Genomic DNA, 25,625 nt, shown 5'->3' on the forward strand with positions numbered 1-25,625 from the left:
AACATTTCTGAGGAAAACCAGTCAGTCATGGCTGTTTGGAGACAAGCTTTTGCAGATCACGATAGGATTTGTGTTGTTGCCCCCGTGGTCATGGCCGGGGCACAGGGCCAGGTGGAGACAGTCCGAGAAGGTTCCCGCACAAAAAGAGAAGAGCGGCATCATTCTGTCCGCCTCAAGAAAAGTCACCAAACCTGCAGGAAAACTACACAAAACACCAATCTGACAGAAACGCTTAGTGAAAGGCAGCTGATGCGGCACGCCGCCGTGCCAGGCCGTGTACTCCCCATCGAAGAACTCGACACACCAGGACTCAGGCCCCCGGCCCAGCCAGCAGTCCTCCGTCGTGCCTTTTCGGGGAATGGTGGGGTAGGTAACGCCCAGCTCCCAGTAGGTCTTTCCGCTCACGTCTATCTCCCAGTAATGGCGGCCGGAGCGAAAGCTTTGCAGGCTGATAACATTTAGGGTGGTGTCGAAACGTCCGGGGACTTCAGGAAGCTGCTGCCATGTGTCCGTGTAGGTGGCGCTATCACCTTGAGCAGAGACGATCAGCTTTGGGTGGGCCGTCTCTGGATCCAGGCACACCTCACTGGAATCTGGAGAAATGATTTCGGCATGTTTACTCTGAACATTTTACATCTTGGAACTCTTGAGTTGTGAATGTGGAAAAAAAAGCGTGCACTGACAACTCTTGATGAGTTTCTTGATGATGGGGGTTTGAGAGCAGACCAGCAGGAGCATGTTGTGGGTGAGGCTGAGGATCTGGTCTGCTTTAGCCTCATCTAGCTTCACGCCGCTCGGGTCTGTACAGCTGAGCAGGTCGATCACTCTGGAGGAGGGATATCATTGAAACAAAGAGCATCAGTTGTTACACTGAGCCTTGACTGGTCTATGATTTTTATTATTATTATTATTCATTATTTGCTTCCAGACCTCTCCGATGTCTCCATATCTTCATGCTCAGAGTAAGAAAAGAAAGTCTAGAGAAAAAACAAACAAAACAGTAACAAAACCATAAATTAACGACTCCTATACTGGGAGTAGTTCAAGGGTTGGAAGTGAGGATTGGGGGAAACTTTTTACTGACATCATTTTTTCCCTTTTAAATCAAATTTTGTAGAAAAGTAAAATGACTGATGATCTAAAGCTTAACGTGTAATGGAGCGGTACTGAAGCCATACAGCAACTTTAATGTTAAGCTGTGATGGAAACAGTGACGATCGTTACAGACTGAATGAGAGAGACTCGTCTTCTCACCTCCCACACTATGAAAGCCTGATTTATAGCGTGATGCATTTTAGCTTTCATGCTCAACAACCCAAATGAGTCAGTTGCGATCGTCGTCAACCTATATTGTAATCACCATAGTGTCAGGCTCTGCGTCGTTCTGGTCCAGAGCCACGTTGAGTCTGGCCAGGTCCTGCTCGATCTCCTGGATCAGAGAGCAGCTCCTCTCCATGAGCCCGTCCAGGGTGGAGACAGCAGCTCGCTCCTCCGTCTCCAGGTGGGACAGGGTGATCCTCAGATCCTCGTCCAGCACTGCCTGGATCTCCTGGTATTTTCGTAGGATACTCTCCCTCACCTCTGAGGACTTTCTCTGAGTCAGACAAACAGATTCAGATGTCAACTACTGCCTGATAATGAGGATGATGTTTGATGCAAGACGGATTCCTTTATTTGTTAATTTATCTCACGGAAAAGACAAAAAGGGGATTAAATCTGAACAATTGAAATTTGAGGAAAAACCTACGGTGATTTCTGACTGGCGTGCAGCCAGTTTCTTCAGTCTGTATTTCACAGCTTCTCTCTGCTTCTTTAGACATTCTTGATGTTTTTCTAATGTCCCCTGCAGAAAAGTTGCACAAATATTTAGCGCACCTACTGAGAATCAATTCTGTCATTTCCTATGAAGCACAGCTGCAAAAGCAGAAGCTCATGGGAATTAAGAAGTGATCTAATGCAAACTGCAATGAGATGGAGATTGACTGACATGAATGTGCATCTTTCAATCAACTTATTCAATCGTTCTTTTATTCCAAGTTGCATTTCCAAGCAATTTATCTCCCCGCAGGTGATGATACCGACTTACCAGGAAGTTCACATGTACAATATGATGTGACTCAGATCTGTCCTTTATCTCAAGGCCAGACGTATCCTTTGTGCTCTCAAAATATTGTTCAGTTTATCTTGAGATCATGAGCGAGGTTTCAGAGAACTGCAGCAAAATACTTCTCCTGCTGTTTTGAAAACAACACCCACTCCAAAACAGTTTCATAGTATTCTAATCTTCTGTATGAGACAGTGTTGGTCAGGCCTGCCTGACGAAACGAGACATAAACTGAATGACTGTTTTTGATTCAATAATGCAAAGCCTATTGCATTCATATGATAAAATAGAAACTGCCTGTTTTTCTGAATAAAGGAGATAATTTTGTTGTTATGTCCATAATCGTTGAAATGTCCCCTCAGTGATCCCTAGAGATGAGAAGACGCCACGCTGCAGCTCTCAGTGTCTCTGTGTCTTTTATACGAACCTTTGGATTCTGGGCTTCTGAGTATCAGATCAACAGGTATTTACAGTTTTAGTTCTACAACATCTTTGACCATTCTCAAATTAGTTTTTGACATTATTCTAGAAATTAGTGTGCTTTAGTTCAGCTCTGACTTTGACTGATTAGAAAGTCATTCTACGGAGCAAAACTGTTTCGATGACTCTGTTGGAAGCGAAACTCTACAATGCACATATCTATTATCATAGTTTTTTGTCTGTGATTGAGCTTCTCGGTCAATACAGTTGACAGCTACAGATTAATCCGAGGCTACATTGCACTGCATTTCAGATTTTTTTTCTGCTACATTTATATTCTTTCTGCATGCTCTTTTTATTTATATTTTTGGGGTGATATATCTTTTTCTGTAGTTTCTATTTATTTTATTTATTCATTTATTTTTGGGTGGTGTACGTCTGCACTGTAGGACTTCACATAACACCAAGTGTCGATTTCACTGCTCGTCTTGTATGTACATCTAAATTGACAAAGCTCACTTTGGCTTTTCCTTTGAGTATTTAGCAGACAGGAGTGACTTGAGAGTTTCATGGTACAACATTGCATTTTTTATTTATTTGCTAATACGATCTCAGTGGATGTGGACAGTAATAAGGTTCAGATATAAGTACTTTCATTGTATCCCTGGCTCATGTGTAGGTTGTCATTTATTACACTTGTGCTTTATGAGTAAAAGTGCCCAAAAAAAAACACAAATCTCTCCAACTGGTATTCGGGCACTTTTCATGGCAGTCAGCATTACTGCTGTGTGAATGTGACTCACACTGGAAAGTAAGTGTAGTCCATTCACCATATAATGTTGTATTGATAACATTTTAGTTTGCATTTCACAGTGACTATTGTGGCTTTAAGACATTTGTTTGCACTGTAGTTTTCTCAACCCATAAGTCACATAAATGAAAGTGACGATAACAAAATACACTATCCCTTATATATCTGTTAAACATACTGAAGAATGACCAACAGTGAAGGAGGTAACTGATAATAGAGCAGACTGAAACTCATCATTCCTTGACTTCTTCAAGAAAATACATTAGGGGATCATTTTAAGAACTTTGTAGGGCTTCTAAATTTGTACTTGATTAACTTTACTTGTGCTGAACTGATCTATTTTCTTCTAAAAAACTCAAATATGTAGATGTGACTCAATGAAAACATTTACCACCAATGCTGAGGGGACAGTCGGACTACTGATATCAGATATTTATACCATGTTCACACATCAAAGCACCTGTGCACACGTCACATGTAGCATTGCATGACTGAAAAAAAGTTGATGTGGAGTAATTTTCAAACCTAGAGGTTGGACATTTAACCAATATGAATATTTTTTCAAACGAATGAATGAATGAACGAACATTCTTGCATTAATGATGGAAACAACTTTAAAAATCTCGAATATTCCTTCTTCCCATTAATGTGGTACATTTTGGAAAATGTCTGAAAACATGAAAAAAGTTTCCTTACAAGGACGTCTGCTGAAGGTCAAATGATTATACCACCTGTTGGTTCCAGAGTCTTCAAATTATTTCACCTCCCGTGTTGCATTACTTACATGTTTATTCATGATATGCAAAAAGAAAAAAAAGGAAAACAATGAACAGAAAAGAGGCAGTGGGTACCTTTGGTATAGCAGAGGATCATTATGGTTCATGGTGATTTAAAGCTTTATTGGCTTAGATTTCAATACAACAAATGGCAGTGTGGGTTTTCATTTATAAAACAGTATTGTCAAATACACTTGCTTCTTACATTAGGGGTTTGAAATATTTGTTACTTTACGTTGGCATTAAAATATATTAAGATTTGTACTTCGAATACATGTAAAGGGAACGTGTCTGGGCCATGTTTATGAGAGCCTGAGAAGAGAGACATTTTTTTTTTTTTTTTTTTTTTGTCAGGTTTCGTGTGTACAGTAGCCAGGGGAAGGATAACCGGTGATATATGCAGGTGCTTGGATGATTAATTTCCAGTAAAACAGTTATTGGGGTCAGCTGACTGCTTCCCCAGTGACTTTTTTTTTTTTTTTTTTTTTTTTTTTTTTTTAAATTCAAAGACTCACTGAGCCAATTCTTGCAAACTTTGGACTAAAACCGTTTTAGCCCAAGCGAAGGAAAGCTGACCCATGTTCAAGCTACAAGCATGGACATTTTCGTAATGGCGCCATGAGGTTCTACTGTACTTACAAAGTTCCACAGGAATCGACAGCAACAAATAGTAGGAAGAAACGAGCAAGAAAGAAAGGAAAGCAGTTCCACTCGAAGCAAAGCAAAAGTCAAAAACAAGCGCAGTCAAAAACAAAGAACATGACCCTATTCATCATTCATTCTCATTCTTTGTCATTTTTGAACATGGAAGAGATTCCCGTTCCTGTTACTGTCCGTTTACTGTGCAGGTCTAACTGGACAAATTGCTCAGGAAGCCAACAGTCCGTTTCGGGGCTTCCTCGATTATGTCAGGGTAAAACAAAAAATCAGAAGAAAAGGAAATAAACCAAAACCTACATCTAGATTACAGTTGTCGTGTGCTATCTGAATGAATGTACAGAGTATGCATGCTGCTCTGAGCGTTAGAAGAGCTTGGCCTTCTTTTTCATGTCGTTGCGTTTCCACAGGGGAAGCCTGTCAAACTCCTGGATCTCCATTCCAAAGATGTCAAAGAACGTTTCGGGTGCTAAGTGGCGCTAGAATTGAGAACAAAGGTGGAGAAAACAAAGGAAGGGAGGGAGGGAGGGTGGGAGGGGTTGTTCTTGGTTAGCACCGAAGCCACAAAAAGGGTCACTGCAAAAATGACAAGAAGCAATGGATACTGCACATTCCTAGCTACGGTTGTATTTGTGTAACATTGGCATTTACACAAAGTAGAGAAATGCAGTATTAATTGCCGAAGGTCAGGTGAAAACCGATACCTCCAGTCTGGTTCTGTCCACATCCCTGGGCAGTTTAGCTCTCCCTCTACTGGTTATCATGAGCATTTCATAGGGATACACCTTCAGAAGGAGACATTCAAGAGTGAACAGGTCAAATTTACAAGCTTCCACTGAGCTTCATGAACTTGCAAACCATTTCATTCTTTAATTTAGAAGTTTTTGGGTCATTCTGACTGTGGCGAAGGGAACACTGGGTGGGAGAACAGGTATGTGACAGGAGGCTGACTGGGTTGTTTGTCAAGGCTGTTGGGGCAAATGCAGGTGCGAGTGTGCACGCTTTTGCTTGGTGCTGAAACGTGCAACGGATTAGGTACGAAACAGCAACGGAAAACACTGCGTTATGTAACGGGTTGTATTTTTAGATTAGTTTAATGCAAACTAAAAATAGACCCAACATCAGGAATGTAGGCCAAGAAAATCCACGTGGGAATGATTGTCCTGGAAAACTGAGGTGTTTTGTGTTTCTTTAAATAGCCCTCTGTATGAAAAAGAAAGTGGCTGATCGTAACCATGGCTGAAATGCTCAATAATAAGCAACTGGAAGTTCTTCTGAAGCCTCTGAGCAACTCATATCCACACAGTAACGTGTATACCCCCTTATATACTACACAGTATATAGTGATATGAGTTGTCTGAATGACAAACTGGGCGCTGGATTCTCCACTGTATGATATATACAGTATCCAGCCACTTTAAGTCAAAAGCTATGTGCAGATGAGCATGGAGAAGCCAGCATGCTAAGCGCTAGAGTGACTCGGCAGCTCCTAAAGCGGCATGCTGAATCAGCTAACGTGAGTTTTTCGCTCTCGCTAGAAAATGCATTTCTTCCACCAATGTCCCCACGGTGTGATGGCATTATAAAGTACTCTCTGTCATGTTCACCTCCTGCTGTTTGGGTGCTTTATCTCAAGGCTACATGTATCCTTCTCTAGAATGCAGCTAAAGAGCTGAACAGCGTGTAAAATTTGGAGCACAAATCAGAGATTACAAAGTCGTCATCGGTACAAGAAGAAGAAGATACTTGCTTTTGGTTCCAACATATTAGGCATAGATACTCCCCTGTCCATCCTTGCAAGTGCTGCACGGCCATCCTTAATGTGCTAAAGAATAGAACATACACAAATGTAATATAGTGGAAGGGGACTGCAGGGTTAATGGCATGAGTATGTCCGCTAATGGCAGTAGGTGGAGTTTTCACTGGATGAAGCAAGTAGCTGAGGTACTGTTGAGTATCAGTAAGTATTCAGGATGTGCAATTTACATGTCTTCTGAATGTCTTTGTTTTCTCTTCTACGGCGATCTCTTTGAGACTAACAATGGGATTTTAGCTGGAGTCGTATCATGTACAAACAACAAACAAGGACACAAAATGAGGCAATGACTGTACACTGCATTTATAGTACACTGGCTCAGCTACCGGGCAGTGCGTGCTCTCACATTCGAGGCGTTTGAAATCACTGCACTACAAGCCCCGTAGCTGACGTTATTCCAACAGTGGTGCAAGCATGGAGCGGGAGTGGGCGGTGTGCATTCAGGGCAAGGTGTCTCTTGCAATCCACGAGCAAGCAAATATATGATGCAAGATGAGAAAGCATGCTAAGCGAAAAAGCAGATGAGAGACATACCTGAAACTCTGCAGGACAACATGGGACAGAAAATGAGACTCACAGTTAATGGTTTTGCTGTCGAGTCCCCTGCCAGACTACTATCTACAACGCTGCTGTCCCTGATGACACATTACGCGGGTCATTATGCAGATATGTATATTTGTTTCAAATGCATGTCCATTTATGTACAAGTGGCAAGCCGTTTCTGATTACTGATGCTGAGTAAGCTCAGGTGAAATCGAGGAGAGATTTATCGGGTGGCTGTATTTCGGGAGCAGCACTCACCTCTGCCCCCTCCACACATGTCACCATAGCTGTTGTACTGGGTAAAGTCTGTTGACTGAGGCTGCAGAAAGACACACACAAACAAACATACACACACACTAATGCATCAGCGAGAGCAGAGAGGGCAGATTATTGCTCATTCACAAAACATTTTAGCATCCGCTTAACGTTCATGTTGGAAAAAAAATACAAAAATTATTTGCAATGGTGCAAGAATTTGATGAGACAGTCTTAAGTGTAAGTAAACTCTTACCCGATGAAGCCCATTCCTCCCATATCCAGGCAGAGAGTTTGTTTTGGTTGGAGAAGTTGGCTCTGAAACGCAAACATGATTTGAATCCACACTTGCAATTTATATTTACGTCACACAACTTCTAAAGCACGCATTTAAGCAGTTTTTCAAACCACACCTGTCACAATAAAACAAAGAGTGTTAATATAGCGCAGGCCTCGTGTTGAGGTACATTGCTGACAACACGCCAGCTGCATAAGCTGACGAAGCTGCGACATACCTGCGTCACAGTTGGTCTGTTTGGGGTCGTAACGCTGAGCAGAGAGGCTGCGTGCGTGACGCTCCCTGATCTGCTCTTTCTCCATCTCCTCTTTCAGGATGAGCTTCCCCAAACCCGACTGAATCTAAAACGCAGAAACAGCGAGCTGATTTCAACACCGATCCGGGGAACAGCCACCAGAGAAACCCACCGGTGGCAAAAACTCTGGAAAAATACATGAGGCCGATGTGTGCTCACCTTACTGAGATGTTCCTCCTGGAGCTGCTTTCTTTTCAAGGCCTCTTCTTCCTCCTCTTCTCTCGAGCGTCTCCTTCCTTCTGAACCTAAAGGCGCCACGTACAAGTCAAAAAACAAACAAACAAACAAACGCGTACTTCCATACACATCTTTTCAACTACACCATGCTTCACAAATCCAACCGGGTGAAATGTTTTATTTACATTTCGAATGTATAGAAAAGAAGAGTATATATGCTTGCCTCAATTATTGTAAAGCAATGAGAAAAACACACAGTAAATGAGTAATAAATAGGGTGGACGTCTGAACACAAATGTGAGACAGAGTTGACGAGACAGACAAACAGAGGGACTTATTGGAATATTTGGCTACACCGTGACATGGCAGACGCTTCACCATGCCGTATACACAGAAAAGCACGATGTAAGACAGACAGACAAAAGTTTGAAGTCAGTCTCAGTGATCTCTGTCCAAGTCATTTGTGGTACCGCTGCATCGAGCTAGAACACTCGGAGTGTGCCGTAAGGCAACGTAAAAGGGGTGAAAATAATATATCAGCTGCAGAAACCAAGCAACACTTCTGCTGTGTGCAAGCAAAACTTAAAAATAAAAGCAAATACTGTGACGCCTGAACAACGGAGTGAAGCAGGGATGCAGTAAAAGCTTTTAAAGAAGCCCGGAGGAGACAGGAGGAGGGGTTAGGTGGTGGTGAGGTGGCTGCCGTGCCACTCCAAGGCAGCAGTGCAAACATGCCCATCGGGAGCCTACTGTACCTAATACAGCGAGAGAGTAGGGCCAAAGGTCGCCCTCACTCCGCGAGCTGTCGTCCGGAGAGGGAGCATGAGCGGCGGGGAAGGTGGCGGATCTGATGATGTCGTCACCAGACTTGCTTTGGCGTGCTATGGCGGCTGAATCTAGGTTGGTAACCATGGGAACTGATCTATCAGTGTCTGGGTCACAGTCTCAACCAAAGGAGAAACAACTTAGCACCATCGGATCGTCAGGCTGGATGAACATTCAGGATTGGATTCTGAGTGGGGATTTGTTTTTGGCATTTCTTCAGTGTGAAAATGTCCGTCTTAACAAGTCGCAGCAGAATGATTGGGGACAAAAGCTTTCTGATGAGGATTACATGTGTGAATATTAGCGGAAGTCACTGGGAATATTCCCACAGACTCATCTTGCTGCAGGTTAAAACCTAATGCTTCTTGGATGATCTACACTGCAGGAATCACAGTATTGTTTCATTCATTTCGACAAATGTCTCATGATGAGACAATATCGCTAGCTCACTCTGTGCATGCACAAACAAAAAAGTCAAAGGTTTTTTTTTTATCTCAAATTTTAAGCAAATGAGAAAACATACAATGTCATTAAGAGACGCACTGTGTGTGGTTGTGTTTCTTTGCTTATAATAAAACTGAATGTTTCAACATGAAAAAAAGTATTCAATAATTGTTTTATCCCTGTAAATGTTGCAGTGTATTGCATTAAGAAAAGGCGGATCATATTACTACTGCGACTTGCTAAGATGGACAAAGTGCAGAGTCAAACAAGCTGGAGGTCAGACAGAAAAGGTTTGGAGACAGACTTCAAACAGTGCTTGTACACCGACACTGGGGGTGGATATGGTTAGATGAATATACAATTTCAGGAAATACGAAAACGGTTTAACACCATGATAAAGTAAAGTAGTGGTTCACAGGTTTTTTGGTCAGAGGTAGTCACACTAGGTGTAACTATCACTTTTCAAATACTGTTACTTCATCATAAACTTCAGGAACATCACTGAGACTAAAACTACACCTGATCTAGATTTCTCAAAATAATTTAACATCATCTTTGAACAAACAATACTTGAAGAAGAAGACAGGTACCGTGTAGTTTGTAGATTGGTGGCTTTCTGTAGATGTTGCTCCCTTGATCTGAAAATGGTCAATTGCAAACAGACAACATTTAGAAAGCAAAAGCGCAGCTTTTCATTCATGTGTAAAAGATGTGGTAAACATCACAAACATCAGGACACATTAGGATTACAGGAAATTAGCCCCCTTTCCAGTGATCTGCATACATCTGTATAGTTGTGAAAAACGTGGGGAAAAAGCAAAACCTCATACTCAATGGAAATAAAGAGAGAGAGAGAAAGAAAGAGAGAGAGAGAGAAAGAAAGAGAGAAAGGGGCGAGCAGTGACAGGGTGCGCTCCAGCTCCTACCTGGGAGGTGGAAATGTTTAGGTGTCTGAGAGAGAGGCGGGGTGACCGGCCGGCTGTCGGGCCTGAGCGGCAGAGGGGAGCTCCGGCCACTCGGCGGGTCCGTGCCTCCAGTGAGAAGAACCAAGAACACAACATGAGCAGGGACACTAAAGGGGGAACCACAGTCTGAACGGTGCAACACACACGGACCGGCGGGGCCAGCGGACGTCGCTCTGAGCGAGCGGGGGCCACATTGGGGCTGGTTTCGATGGATGTAGTTCATGGGGCTGAACAAAAGCGGATTAGAGGAGCTGGATTTTGAAAGTGAGAATAGACCAATGCTTGGGAGATGTGTTATGAGTCATGGAGACTGACGTCTGTTAGTCGGCAGCATAATATGACTTAAAAGTTAAGAATTTAATACCTCCGAGCATGCAACAGCAAACCTCTCTCTCTTTTTTTTTTTTATTTTTATCTCAGCCCTGAAGTTTACTGGAGACTGGAAAATCATCCTGACAAAGCAAAAAAGTTCTCAATCACCCAACATTTGAGGCAGTGCCAGTTTCGACACTGGATTATTCATATCTCTCAAGTGCATGCAAAGCTGCAAAATAAACACAAAAAGCCTCACAGCTACTTGACGGAGCTTGTGTTAGTCGAGCTAGTGGAGTTAGTTAGTTGAGCAGGTGCGTGTCAGAGAGGAAACAGCGACGTGACAACAGCAGCTCGACCGTTCAAAGTGGCTGTGGTGCACCGATGGGAAATGGATCCAGAATGGCCGATGGAGCATCGTCAGGTGGCGGCATCCCAGATGAGGATGGAAATGACGTGTTGCCTCGAAGGGGGTGGTGGTGGTGGTGGTGGTGGGGGGCAGCAGATAAGACTGGAGTGGGGCCCTTACCTTGGCTATGGGGGAGGAAGTGGTGTCTGAAAGGGGAGGTGGGGCGTGAGTCACTATTTCTGGAGCCCACACTGTTACTGCACAGGGAGGAGCAGAGCTTCTGCATGCCTGTCAAAGCCTCTGCACGCAGGGAGGGAGGGAGGAGGGGGACAAATCCCCAGGATCAGGCAGCGGAGGTGGGAGATATGAGGGGGGAGAAGGAGGTAGAAGGTGAGCAGGTGAGGGGCAAAAGAAAGGGAATTTATACAGGGATCAAATGTTGGGAAGGTGAAATAAAAGACACCCAGTGTAAGAGGTGAGGGGTATTATCAAAGATCAGTAAGAAACAAGGACAAGTATACAGTTGGGAAATCAAATTTAATGGAAAGAAAGGCAACTTGTGTTTCATTCAAATGTGCAAAATTGACTTTAAGATTGTTCATCTCGGAATTCAAAATAATAAAAAAAAAAAAATGCAATAATCTAAAGTCAATTTTGGTTAAGTTTGAGTAATAGGGCAGGACATGAAGGTCAGTGTCCTCACAACTATAATCTGCTCACACAGATCCCATCGACCCTGCTCAAGAAAACCCTGACATCACAGATTCACTCATAAACACTGGAATAAACGGACTTATTTATGTGCAAAGAGATGCAGATACATACCCACTAAATGCTTTCTTTACTCACCTGGTCTGTGAAAGTGCTGTGGCGACCGCGACAACGTGGGCGTGTAACCGTGGCGATTGTAAACTGGCGATCCTATGGAGCCCTGACTGGTGGACCTCTGGAGGATGCGTTCCCTCCTGTCATAAGAGCCCTGACACGTGCAGAACAACACTGTTATTACACAAACTTGCTGAGACGTTAGAATCGCATGAAAGCTGCACAGAGAAGAAGTGAGGCGGTTTGCTCACCTCTCCAGGTGGGGTTGGCGACATGTTCCTTGACGACTGGATAAAAACAAATCAAAGCAAATAAAAAGAAAGCTGTAGGCTTCTGTAAATGTTTAATTTCTGAATGCTAACAGAACTGATTTGACATTTGGGCAACAGAGAACAAAAGGTTAAAACTATGCAAAGTCAACTTTATCTTTCTTTTTTTTTATTTACTTTAATTCTCTTTGTTGTCATTGTTAATCTTGCTGATGCTAGAACATGGCTCCTCTGTTCCTTGTTCTGTAAATGTTCCTTTAAAAATGTTATATAAATAAGAAGTTGTGTTTTGTTTTTAAATATGCAGAGTGGAAAGCAGAGCAATTAACCCTAAACCAGAGTACGAGTTTCTGATATGAGTGTGTGTATTTAGTGCCCACACATATCAGTAACTCGTACTGATGTGTGTGTATTCAGCGCCCACACTGAGATAAGACCATTTTATCAATCTCTTGCAATTTGCTCATCAAGCCATAAAAATCTGAGTTTTTTTTTACATACAACTCTTTTATTCAATATTTTAAAAATATAAGAAAAATGCCTGAACCCCATCACACTTCCTGAAACCTTAAGTTGAGCTAAAAGTTGCAAACTGTGAATAAACAGGAATTTAGTGAAACTGTCACTGTTAAAACAATAGTTTTGGCTAATGCTAAAGGCTAACAGACTACCCAGGGAGCAGGGCAGAGGGAAACAGCTGATTCGCAGTTCTACAAGAGTTTCCATGCAGAGGAGTAACTGCATCGTCAAAAAGTGATCGACTGCTCGTGCATTATTGAAGGAATTTAAAAAAAAAAACATCCTGCTGATTCAGAGCATATTGCTCCCAACACTGGTCACACATACCTTCAGGCTTTTTTTCTTTTCAGACAAGCATCCAGTAGGGAGAGATATATCCAACCACTGGTTGTGTGTGGGCTGGTAATGCATTAGCACTCATACCGTGTGGTTACAATGTGTCCCAGAACACCTACAGAGGTGGTCACAGTCTGTCCTCACTGCCTCCCGTCAGCATCGGAACCTTTACTTTCATGCAGTTAAACACTGAGTGCACTCCTGTCACCCAAAAAGCATTTTTATCTCTGAATATAAATGGAGTGACACTTTTAAATAACCGATCATGAGAGATATGACTTGATACCGTGACCAAGAATGGTCTATCTGTTCACCTTTCATTTGTCTCTGAATTCTTTCCTCACTTAAAAAAAAAAACTGTTCTGCTTTTAATGCTTATTTCCTGTCTGATTGCGCGTCGTTTATCATCATCAGCACGCACAATGGTGGATATCTTACCTTGTCATCGGGCAAGGGGGACCGTTCCCTCCTGGCAGTGTGGAGCTGAGAGGGACACCACAAGTTCAGCACTGCATAAAATCACTTAACACAACCAAAAAAAAAAAAAACAGCCCTTTGTGTCCATTAATCCCATTTCCCCCCCGCGACATTTCCAGAGGAAAACAGGGTCACATGAGGACTTTTTCTGCATGCACTGTTCAGTATGTGTAGAACGATGGCGTGCATGGAGAAAAAGAGGCATGCAAGTCAGTGTGTTTACCTCTCCCACACTCTCTCGTCTCTCCTCTCTCTCTTCCAGGGAGGTGGTGTACATAGGTTCATAGGTAATAAGATCGGGGCGCTCAATGTCATAAATGGCTTTGACTTTTGGAATGGCAGCTAGGTCTCTGTAATCAAGGATCTCATTGTCTACTTTTGCCTAGGGAGACAAACAAAGACAAACATGCACACATTGACACAAACACACACACAAGAGTGAAGGGATATTACTGATCACACACTGAGCAAGGAGGGTTGATACCATAGCGAGGGTAAGGTATCTTATTGTGGAGACAGAGCAGAGGATTTCATTGAAACAGTGCTCTTACATAGATCGTGTGACCCGGTGAGCCAGGTATGCTTGAACCAGGTCTGGAACAAATACTCTCGGATGACGACCTCGTGGGCTGTGAGAAAAACAAAACGAAACAAAACACAGTTTGTTTGTTTTTTAGTTTTCTCATCCATCTTAATCTTTCCTTATCCACAGCCCCCTGCTATCTGCACGCCGCCCGGGAATATCCCACTGAACACTTCAACGTTACACCGATTAGTCTTTGGACTGTATGAGCGATGAGAGGCAACTGCAGCCTCTGTATTTACGTTTCATGAATTACATGAAGTTATTTGGAACACTAACATGTCATCTCATGATTGGGTCATTCATTTGCAGATTTGCAAAGTGAATGAGTGAGTGCTTTTTAGCGCCATGATTTGATGTCCTTAGAGAATCTCATGCCTGTTTATGAGGAATGAACAGTTTGGATGGCAGCAGCAGGTCTGAATGTAGCGTAATTAATAAATGATCTCTACACCTAATGGGAAAATGGGGATTTTTTTTTTTTCCTTCTGTAAAAGACAAATTAGTCATCGGTGATATTTCTCCTGCCAATTAAGTGTGCGCCTTTCTTTGCCTCATGCACCTTTTGATATGAGCGTGTCAAAGGTGTTAAAAAAGACAGGACTGAATGGCTCCAGATGACACACAGAGAGGGCACTGCAGGCTGTCTCCAGAAGATGGCAGCATACAGTGCACCGTGTCCTATGTACATGGTGGAACACAGGATGATGCCATCTCATAGCCAATAGCGAATACAGTACCTGCCTTTCTGTTTTTTGAAGGAATAAGAGGGACGGAGGCAATAGCTGTGGAGGAAGGGAGAGGGGGGGTTCACAGGACATCACACAGGGGTCGTGTTTCTCCTGCCCGACTCACAGCTCACGCAAGTCGAACACATGTATATCCATCCATCCACACACACACACCCACACACACCCAACACTGCCTCAATTATTTAAGGCACAATAAGACTCATGGAGACTTCCCTGTCAGATATTTTAATGTTGATGCTTCCCTGTACAATGTTGCGATCGGACAGGAACAGAAAGGTGCATTCAGTCGAGACAAACTCAAGGACAAAGGACTCAGTGATGTCCGAGTTCCTACCCGCTCCCTGTGTCTCTCCTCTGTTCTCGTGGTGTTCTTGCAGCCGGGATGCCAGACGGTTGATCCTGAGCATGCAGACAGAGAAGTAGAGTTTATTAGGAATAACAGGTTCATATGGCCAGGCTTAACTCATGAAAGGTCAGTCATGAAAATGAGAATGCCGACCGGTTATGACTATGAGTCGCTGAGCAGGAGCTCAAGTGGCATCTATACTCTCCCCAGTGTGTGAGATTAGCTCCTTTATTGACTCTCCGATACAAAAATTGCATCTAGTTAGTGTCAGAAAGGTCTTGTTTGCTGTTATTTTGAGTATTCCTTTCATTTGAACGGTCCCGTTACTCCTCCCTCTTGTTACAGTCTGTGCTCAGTGCACTTTGACTTCAACAAAATAAAATAAAAACGAGCTAGATAGAAGTGAAAGTTAATAGTTAAATATTTGGACCAGTAACATGTATTCGACATTATTCCTGTTTTTGCCACGCAGAGTTTATTATTATTTTACATTATTAAATTATTCACAATCCACTGATGTGAGCGTGCTTGTACTACACATGATCCGAGGCTGCTCAGCGCATAAGTGGAAAACGCAGGATACACGGGGTCAGAGTGAGTCTAAATAGAAGTGAGGTGAATCATAAGCTGTAGTCTTCACAGTCACCAACTGCACTCTCGTTTGAACACCTACATCGAAAAAAAAAAGATTTTGGAGAGAAGTGCTGCACAGCTTTCTGCAGCAACTGGTACCAAAAAATAGAGATGCATATACTGTATATTTAGCAAGACATATTAAAGTTCTTTGCCCTTCGTGTTGTGTTGCTTCAGTGTTGCTGCTCCAAAGCCACAGTCAGTGCAAAACGCTTTAAATGCTTAAAAAAAAAAAAAAGAAAAAACCACTTGGTCCACAGAGGCAGCAGAACATGCAAATGGGTACATGTACTTATCACATCAGACATAATACACATTTCTTTTAATTTTTCATCAACGTATATACATGTAGTCATAGGCATGCTTTATGACTAGCAGCTTTACAGTGTTTAAAACCCAGCCTGAGCTTTACTCAGCCCAACAGTGAACACAGAGCCCTTCATAGATTAAATTAAAAGAAAAAAAAAAGATCCAATATTCTGATGAAATGGTAAAAAAATTGAAGATGATCTGCTCACCTTGAAGGTACATTTCTTCTCCCTCTGTGAACATCTGATTGCACCTGCTGCACCGTGCACAGCTGGGATGGTAGTGCTTATCTCCTGCCTGGAGAGACCCGGAAAAAAAAACAAAAAAAAAAAACTAAGTTGACATCTCGGGCGAATGAAGATCAATGAAGCCTTTGGAAAAACAGAGTGACTTCCAGGAAATGAACCGAGCGCTCTGCCCTCAGCTGCGTTTCTTCCCTGCAATGCACAAAAGCTACCTGTGTACGGGCAGCTGCTCCCACTCTGAGGAAGTACTTTATATGGCAATGGCGACTTTGGCTGAACATGTTCCCCTTGAAATGCGGCAGATGTTTGTATATCCTAAAAATGTAAACTCATTTGCTGTGTTCCAGTCACACATCTTCACTTCACACAGCAGTTGAGGTGGTTCATAGTAAATTCGATCACCACGACACTTGTCTGACTGACACTGTCAACCTGCACTCACGCAACATTTTGTTCTAACCTGCATAAAATCTAATCCAATAAAATGATCAGACTGTGATGGCAGCTGAAGATCTGCCTCCGCTGATGTGGCACTTTGCATGCAGAGTGCTCCATTATAAAAGCCCATGTGCCTCTGACCACAGTAGATAAATACCCAAATGAAATTCTGCCTGCTATACAACAACTCTCTGTGACATTCAAGTGGCCACTCAAAGATACGAAGCCACTGACTAATATTTGCATTTTACATATAACCGCATCAAAAAATACTCTCCAAATGACAATAACAGCCTCTTCACAGCACCTCCTATCCAGTACTTTCCCAAACTGAAGGTACTTATCCTACATGTGTAGTTTGCCATTAAAGGCTGTTTCTATTTTCTCTCCCTGGATTAATTACGACACCATTCACGCCGCTCTCCCCAGAGGAACAGATGACATGCAACCCAGCGAGGGTTGCAGAGTGTCTGACCCGAGTCTTGGGTCAGTGACTGGAGCATCAGACAGACTGGTACGGCTTTGGCCCCGCTGATCCACTGGCAGCGACGCACCAGCCCCTTCCTTTTGTCATAAAGGCCTGCCTTAGCGTTGGATTACTGTAAGCCCGGCTGGCTGGATGGCCGGCTGGCGAGCGGTGACATTTTCATACCATTAAATGACACATAACCCAGTGTCTGATTGGATCACTGTCTGCAGGCTCACACACTTGTTAGGGAGAGACCAGTGGTCAACCGCTCAAGGACAGAAGCGCTGCTCTCATTTCACATGAACTCTGCTCAGACAACGGCAGCAACGCTTAAATACAGCAGAAATAATGAATAAGGATTACCCCCTGAATGTCAGCTCACATTAGGTTTTTTTATGTAATATTTACATAATTTGTGGCAAACCAAGTTTGTATGTGGACTTATGTATATTGAGGCTGTGGTGGAAAGACTCGTCAATCTGCTAAGAATTAATCTTTTAGTTAAATACCATCATGTCAAGCGTCTATTTGGCTTGATGCTGAAGAGATTAAACCAGGGATTATCAAACTACATTTCACAATTCTGCTCCGTCCAACATCCTCTGTCTGCAAATATAACAAAATTATCCACTCAATTCTGTGGGGAATTCAGGGTGAACTTTAGATATTCTAATGCAAATTTACTTAACACGCTATGAGTTTTAATGAAAGTAGTCTCACCAAATGCAAGAATGCAAATTACTTTGTTTTAAAGTCAGTGCACATAAAAGTCAGCTGGCTGCAGCTGAGGAAGATGTGGAGTGTCATACGTCTCACCTCTAACACTTTTCCCGTGATGAATTGATGGCAAGCTTCACACTGAACTCCAAAATGAATCTGGTAATCCTTCTCACAGTAGGGGGCGCCATCCCTGAAGAGGAAGAAGAAGAAAAAGAAGACTTAATTAAATATACAGTCAGTCTGCTCCCTGCATTTAACCCTCATCTCTTGAGGGAGTTGCAGCCGTCCACAGGGGGCATTGTGGGGCGACGGTTCTTGCTCAGGGTATAGTACAGTAACCTGTAGCAGAGAGAACTGAACCTTCTTCCTCACCTATTCGCCATAAAGACACCACTCCCCTCAGAGACTACACCATACAGATGTGCGGACCATATGCTGGCCTCAATTAGAGCGAGCACACCTGTAATGACAGCAAATACGATAACCACTCACTTGCTGATGTACTCCCCGGTCAGCACTTTGCTGCAGGCCTTGCACTTAAAGCAGCCCAGATGCCACTGTTTGTCCAGGGCAAGAAGAGCCTGTCCGTTCTTGATGTCCCGGCCGCATCCTGCACAATCTGGGGAAACAAAAGGAAGATGGTTCAAAATACAAGGAAACCACACGACATTCAGCAGTGTGCAGTGAAGCACCTTGAGTCTGAAGATTTGTTTCCAGTGAAAACGCCGTCTCCGACGGACTCACGATATTAACAAGGGAATTCATTATCGCACGCAGAGTGAGACATCTTGTCACTTTTGACCCAAGACACTAGGTGGTGACAGAGGGTAGCCGGCAATGTTCTGACAGCTGCCTCTTTCTATCATCCACATCCGTCTCACCATGGCTTTAAAAGCTCCATCCATATCCAAGCAGGAATCCTGAGGCTCTGAAAGTCTTAGAGGCTGGTTTCTAAATGAACAATTCTCTTGTCATCTCTTCTTTAATGAATAGAAGATGAAAGCAACACAGAGCCCGCTGCAACCACAGGGGATGATAAAACTACGCAAGGCATAAAAAAGGTTGAGATGATGACGTGAGGAGAATCGGCATGCCTTATTTATAGGTGACCTTGTCTAAAAGCTTTTCAAACGCCAACAGAGAGACCGGTGGGGATGCGAGAGGGAGAGGAAAGACCGGGAAGACAGGAAGGAGAAAGAGGGAGGATGAGAGGAGCTGGAAGAGGAGGGGTTTGAGGGCTACGCACCCCCTGCTTCAGAGGAGAGGCAATGCACGGCCATGCATTATTTAACAAGGCCAGCCTTAGTGTTATTCATATAGGAAGTGTGCTGGTTGAACACGAGGCTCTTCTCATGGAGAAAAGAAGACAGGAGACGTGTCTGAATGGTAGGATAACTGGATTATGACGGAGATATTATGCAGGAAGGAGAACACGGAACGATGCTGCGTCTCCATAACGCACTGCAACCAATTTTCCGCTTACTTTCTGCCTAAACCACCAGATGAAGAAAAATAAACACTTTCATAGAGACACTTGGATAAAAACATCACTTTACCCAATTTGTTTTCATTCAGTATGAAACTCTGGCCTGCTGGGAGAAACAACCTTTAATCAAACTGAAAGCTGCCCTCCAGCAACCGCTGAAATTAAATTATGATGACTTTATTACTGGTCAGAAGTGCAGTAAGGCCATTTTTATAATTCCAACAGATATCTACTGGAGACAGGAGGTATTTAAACGGTGACATCTAGTGGTCGCAAATTTTATGACACAAACAATGTGGGAGGCACAAAAACACTGAGGTGGGGACTGGATGATAGAACCAACACTTTGACGAAAAACGTCACAGTTTTATACCCAGCTGACGCCAAAAGGTTAGCTTTATTTAGCAGTTTAAAAAAATCACCCATCAATCATCCCAGACTTTGATCACAGGATCTTTGAAGATGTCTCTGTGCCAATCATATCAAAGTATCCACAAATAGACTTGTTACTTAAGAAATAACATGCACAGATTATACAATGTACTACTGTAATATCCTGTGAAAGCAGTCTGTCACAGATTTTGCTTTTATAAAGACAGAAATTGTCCATTTTCCACAAAATCAGCAAAATAGTATCAGTTTATTTCATATGATTTTTTTTTTTAAAGTGCAGTTTGCAGGCATGGCTAGTTTGACTGTACTCAAGAGAGTATATATTATATTACTACTATTTATATATGAGAAGATGAAACCGTAAGTGCCTTTCATATTTCAAAAAGGCACCTTTCATATTTCATATAAAGGAAATCGGTTGTTCATTTCATCTTGAATGCCACGAAGCGTACATTGAAAAGGAAGGTGATAAAAGGTTCAACTCTTTATTTATCCCAGCTCATCACATCCAGAGCTGATATTTGGTCAGTGCAGGATTAAATCATCTTAATGATGTATAGGCAATATGAGAGATGTGAAAAGAAAGTCAAAAATCCAAATATCACAGCTGAAATGCAAGTCACACTTGAGGGATTAGACATTAGATATCCTGTGTTTTGTGAGTTGCAAAAAAACAAACTCAACATAACATCGTGTGAAAATAAATGCCCCCCCCCCGCGTTAAAGTGATAATTGCTACTTACTGCTGGAGCCCAGGATGTCCTTTGGTCCTGGAGACATTGGCTCCACACAGTACTGACACAGGCAGTCCTTGCCGTTAAAGGTCACCCTGTCCCCCGCGGGGAACGGTCGTCTGGAAGAGGGTTTCACATCAACAACCAGTCAACAGGACGTGAGCCGCGGCCCCGTGGCATCTGTAAGAGTTCATTAGCTGTGGCTCGCAGGTTGTCTGCCGGGCCAGGAGATGACAGGGCCCCGTGACGTGGACGTGTGTCAACGCCGGCTGCCTTCGGGACCGTTTAGTCAGATGATGGAGACAAAACACAAAGCATGCCTCGGCACACTGTCGACAAGAATCCCTGCCACCCGTAACTTTATTATTCATCAAGTCACTGCGAGTATAATTTTGCTGCGACTGTACTGGTGAGTCATAAACAAAAACAAGGAAGGCAGACGGGAAGCAGATCAAGATGGAAGCATTTGTTGGGATTTTGGTGATAACTGTTCAAGAAATCACCAAAAATTCAACAATGGCTATTCAGTCAAAGTGAAGAGGAATTTTGAGGCACTTTACTGAGGCGGTAAAGTACTTCAGCAATTCCGGAGAATGTTCATTTCTTGCTGATTGTTTTCAGGAATAACAATCACTGCAGATTGTTGGAGGTACATTTTGAAATTAAGACTCTTGATTTTGCATTGAGCAACCTGAGATGACCTTTAGATAGCTTTACTCCAGGATGTCAAGAGAAAGACAGTTTATCTAATACACTGAATTGATTGTCGAATAACTACATAGTTCTGTACTGAAGCTACCATAACAACATATCAGGAGCAGAGTAAAACGGTTTAAAACTCAGGTGGACCACTGACTGAACAGCAATTAGCACTTAGCAGGAGCTTTCAGGGAGTGTCTGGTTGCTCCAGCCAAGTTCAACCCATTATCCACATTTTTATATCAGACTCTCTTCTTTAATTCAAGCAGCAAAAATATTTGCAATGTGTTTATCCCTTATCATTCACCACTAAAGCTAAAGTATGTAAAATAACTTCAGTCAGCTTTGACGTGTGAGTTTCAATATTTGATGAAAGAACAAAGTTGCAGGTTTAGACATGCATCAGGTGTACGACAGTATCAAATAAGAACTATGCCTTCACAAACCCATCTAAGCTGAGGGCAATCAACCTTGATCATTTCATCCTTAATGCCAGTGTGCCAAATTATGATAATTACCAAAATATTACTGCTTCCAAACTACAAAAGTGTACCACAAGGATTTATGCAAATAATGACAGCTAACTTGATGAAGAAAACTAAATGTGTGTCTGATTTTCAACAACAGGCATGCATTTATTACTTGCTGGTTTTTTGTTTAACCTTGAAATTGACTGACTAATAAAGAAATTTGAATTAAATTCAAATGTGATTGAAATAACTATTATCCTGCCATTACTTACGAAATTAATATTACATTAGTTTTTTTTTTTTTTTTTTAAATCCAGCTAGATCAGCGACTTTTTGACCCAGCTCTGGGTGTCTGAGGAAACACTGTCTGGTCTCTGTTAAGGGGGGAGGAGGGGGTCTTACTTGCAGATTGTGCACACGAAGCAGGCGGGGTGGTACGTCTTGCCCAGGGCAGTGACCACTTCTCCCTCAACAAAATCCCCGCAGCCATTGCAGCGGGTGCCGTGCATGCGTTGGTAGTCCAGCGTGCACAGATACTCTCCATTCTTCATGAAGAAGCCCCCCTGGGCGAGGTCGCAGCCGCACACTGTGGAGGAGACACACTCAGCAGGTCAGGTTGTTCAGTGCCACCAGGCTGCCCAGTTCCTCCATGCATCAATGGCTTTGTTAAGACTTGCTAGTGTGTGTAATCCAGTGAGGCTCACTGGAAGCGTGAAATGGATGCTGACTAAAGAATCAGGGAAAAATACATTTTACCAGCTGCGGAAGTGTAAAATAAGATCCCTTTCATCAGGAGCTTTCCCTGTCCGAAGGCATTCGCTGCTCATGTGTATTAATCACCACAACCGCTGAATGGTTTTACTTTCAGTCATCATTGAGGTTTACCACTCAGTGCAACAACAATTCTGCAATTGTGCAGCCTAGGAAATAGCCTTGATCTGTTTTTCAAGATAACTGCCTCTAAATACTCCATACCACGCTCTCAGTCTCCAACCAGCTTCCTTCTATTCAAATGAAAAGCCGCCATCGACACCCACATACAGCGCAAGCAAAGGCAGGGATACTAAAAAAAGGAACCATTGAGAGTTTGAGGCATTTTAATGTTGACGTGACACAAAAATGGATTTTACCGGCAAGTATTGGAATGCCTGATTTTAGTGGAGCAAACATGACATTCAGTGTTTCTGACAGTTACTCTGTGATGATAAGCAAAAACACTTTCCTTGTATGATTACGATTTTTTATTATAATGATGTTGGCAAAATCGAGTAACTGAAATTTGAAGCCATATATGTTGTGATATTACTTGGGGTAAGAAATTATCACATTTTTGGGCATATTTCGCATATTTTCGACAAACCTGTCAAGGCAATTTAGACATATGGCTGAACGAACAGCATTTTAACCACATAATGACCACATGCAGTTCCCCACAGAGCAAGCCTGGGAATTTAATGGCCTTTGGGAAATGCGGCACAGCGAGGAGGGAAAATATTTGGATGTTTGAGATAACTACACCTAATCATTCTTATGCAATGAGCCACGCTAAATCCAGGGGATGAATGGGAGCGGGTGAGGGAGAGAATCAGATTTAATTGCATTAGGGCTCAGGGATGATGAGATTAGCTTGTAAGCTAACCGAGTCTAAAGAAAATGGGCACTAGAGATTTGGTGGCCTTTGACTGCGATGTCCGACCGCCGCGGCATTTCAAACAGATGCATGCCGTTACATAAAATGTTGATTTGGAGACTTAATAGGGATGATTTATGAAATTGAATTGAAGGCCAATTCGGGAAAAGCGAAAGGTTTTGCACAGTTCATGGAATGGCTGAAAAACAGCGAAAAACAAAGAGGCTATTCGGGATTTATTGGCCAGGGTTTAATATCTGTTAATAATAATAAGCAGTGCCAATAAATACATGAAAGACAACATCATACGTTGGCCTCTGCAGGATGGAGAAGGACAACAACAACAATATTGTAGCACATGGACTAGAGTCGTCATCCTGTTAACACCTATTAGCATCCGTGTGTCGTCAACGGCCGCCTTGTGTGCAGACACTCACAGACACAAGGACACACACACACACACACATCAAGGTTTTTATCAGCACACACTCTCTAAAGGAATGCATATCCACTTGTAAAGGACAGAATTAGGTACTAATCTCAGCGTTTGCTTGTGTTATTCTGGGCCCTTGGTGAACTAAGCTAACTCTGTAACAGTGCTCACAGATTAACGACATGGGTCTCAGCAGGACAGGTCCAGACCGGGGCGAGGTGCTCCCGCTTAACCCTGAGTGGGCCATTCTCATTTTTGATATTACGAGAATGCCAGAAATCTGTCAGTAATGACACTAAGCACAAGAGGATTTGCACAGTGACTTTTGATTGCGGTCAGGGAGGCCCTTTAATTGAAGCATGCAGGTCTGAAACTCTGCAGATGAGTCATGCCACCACATTTCTTTCTCATTAGAAGATGGAAAAGACACGGTGACCTTTTAGGATTTGGCTGCTCCTTGTTAACTGTGCTTGATTGACATGATTTTTTTTTTTTGTTGTCACAGAAAAAGGGTCATTCATTCATTCAGTAGAATTCTTCCTGAAAATGGGCTATTTTCAGAGTGCGCCCCCATTCAGAGTTACATTGCTCCCTCAAACTCTGAAGCTGAATTATTGAAGGAATTATTAGTTACATCTCATATTTTTTATGTTTTATGTCACAATACAAGATATTATAGTTTATGGGTTGCAGGTGATATCAACCTACAATAAAAAGCAATGCGAGAGTGACACTTACAGGCCTTCAATTTAAAATATGATGTCTGGAACGGTCATCCCGACATCCTCCTGACCCCGTCTCCTTCACTTCTGTTGCACTACTCTTCATAAACTGTTGCCTCACATGCTATCAGACTCCGTCAACTCCTGGGATAATTTTGTCAGTACTTGGCAGAATAAGAAATGTTACTGCTTATGAGGCAGCATGTACTGAATGAAAGGTAGCGAGTGTCCTACTATTGTGACAGCATCAAATTAGCAATGAATTTTTAAAACCTCACACTTTAGCTGCCAGTTTTCGCACAACTCCCACACTTTGCTGTTTCATAAAAAAAAAAATTACTCATCACATGTGCCTGTGGCTTCATTTTTAAACTGTAAACACACAACTTATTTACCAAAAGCTGCTTGTCTTTATTTGAATCTATGGACCGTCGAGCTCTGAATTAAATCGAGTCCAAATCAACAGCAGTGAACACGCGTGACATAAATTCAACAGTGTATATTTAATCCGAACCTATGGCAATTTTCTGTGGGTTTTTTTGGGTTTTTTTTTTTTTTTTTTATTATTTTATTTTTAAATTGACTGTACCTTTGCAGGTGAAGCACTTGAGGTGAAAGTGCTTGTTCTGCACCCGGAGCACCTCTCCCTTGCATGGCTGCCCACACTTGTAGCACTGGATCAGGGGCTTCTCTGCGGAGTGGTGGTGTGTGTCCTGCGCATGAGCCACTGCAAGAGACCAGACATTGACATTACTACTGAGCCGTAACATTGATGAGTCACCGTGGCCGGTGCAGGTTTTTTTTTTTGTGTGTGTGTGTGAGAGAGACGTTGCCGCTGGTCTGTTCATCTGAGGACACGCTGTGCACAAAAGACTGGAGTTTGCTGCATCACACAAACAGCGGAGGAGACGAGCAGCTGCTCGCAGCCTGTCACAGTCAGACAGAAAAAGAGCAACATTGAGCAGGACAGCACAACTTGAGATTCGTGGCCAGATAGGCCCCCTCAAGAGAGTGCAACAAGCTAAATATAGTCTGTCTTGATCAGTGGAGGATGCACAGTCACAATGCTGAGGAGAGCAGGGCTCAGTAA

The 25,625-nt window shown here is 42.8% G+C and overlaps 2 protein-coding genes across 11 annotated transcripts in view; both read right to left on the reverse strand.

Annotated features, from left to right (window-relative positions):
• Positions 1-21: 21 nt before the first annotated feature.
• LOC115399263 (probable E3 ubiquitin-protein ligase TRIML1) lies at positions 22-4,691 on the reverse strand. Its single transcript, XM_030106543.1, has 6 exons — positions 4,688-4,691; positions 1,748-1,875; positions 1,361-1,594; positions 931-977; positions 684-826; positions 22-593 (listed from the first exon to the last, which is right to left on the reverse strand). Exons 1-6 carry the CDS (start codon positions 4,689-4,691, stop codon positions 22-24), a joined length of 1,128 nt encoding a protein of 375 aa, XP_029962403.1.
• Positions 4,425-25,625, reverse strand: part of ablim1a (actin binding LIM protein 1a) — a 39,979-nt gene continuing 18,778 nt past the window's right edge. For 4 of the 10 annotated variants that reach the window (XM_030107295.1, XM_030107297.1, XM_030107294.1 and 1 more), the window contains exons 2-26: positions 25,125-25,262; positions 22,153-22,336; positions 20,591-20,700; positions 18,461-18,587; positions 18,065-18,158; positions 16,306-16,393; positions 15,143-15,207; positions 14,797-14,841; positions 14,025-14,102; positions 13,697-13,855; positions 13,435-13,479; positions 12,124-12,159; positions 11,897-12,026; positions 11,228-11,347; positions 10,348-10,452; positions 10,012-10,059; positions 8,908-9,048; positions 8,135-8,220; positions 7,898-8,021; positions 7,639-7,700; positions 7,386-7,446; positions 7,119-7,126; positions 6,519-6,593; positions 5,473-5,553; positions 4,425-5,247 (exon numbers count right to left, since the gene is read on the reverse strand). In XM_030107295.1, the coding sequence (XP_029963155.1) occupies positions 5,134-5,247; positions 5,473-5,553; positions 6,519-6,593; positions 7,119-7,126; positions 7,386-7,446; positions 7,639-7,700; positions 7,898-8,021; positions 8,135-8,220; positions 8,908-9,048; positions 10,012-10,059; positions 10,348-10,452; positions 11,228-11,347; positions 11,897-12,026; positions 12,124-12,159; positions 13,435-13,479; positions 13,697-13,855; positions 14,025-14,102; positions 14,797-14,841; positions 15,143-15,207; positions 16,306-16,393; positions 18,065-18,158; positions 18,461-18,587; positions 20,591-20,700; positions 22,153-22,336; positions 25,125-25,262 (2,324 nt within the window). In that variant the 3' untranslated portion in view covers positions 4,425-5,133. The remainder of the gene's footprint in view (positions 5,248-5,472; positions 5,554-6,518; positions 6,594-7,118; positions 7,127-7,385; positions 7,447-7,638; positions 7,701-7,897; positions 8,022-8,134; positions 8,221-8,907; positions 9,049-10,011; positions 10,060-10,347; positions 10,453-11,227; positions 11,348-11,896; positions 12,027-12,123; positions 12,160-13,434; positions 13,480-13,696; positions 13,856-14,024; positions 14,103-14,796; positions 14,842-15,142; positions 15,208-16,305; positions 16,394-18,064; positions 18,159-18,460; positions 18,588-20,590; positions 20,701-22,152; positions 22,337-25,124; positions 25,263-25,625) is intronic. The other 6 variants (XM_030107300.1, XM_030107299.1, XM_030107304.1 and 3 more) reach the window with 6 other exon arrangements.

The sequence above is a fragment of the Salarias fasciatus genome, chromosome 13 (genome assembly GCF_902148845.1).
Source record: "Salarias fasciatus chromosome 13, fSalaFa1.1, whole genome shotgun sequence".
Lineage (NCBI taxonomy): Eukaryota > Metazoa > Chordata > Actinopteri > Blenniiformes > Blenniidae > Salarias > Salarias fasciatus.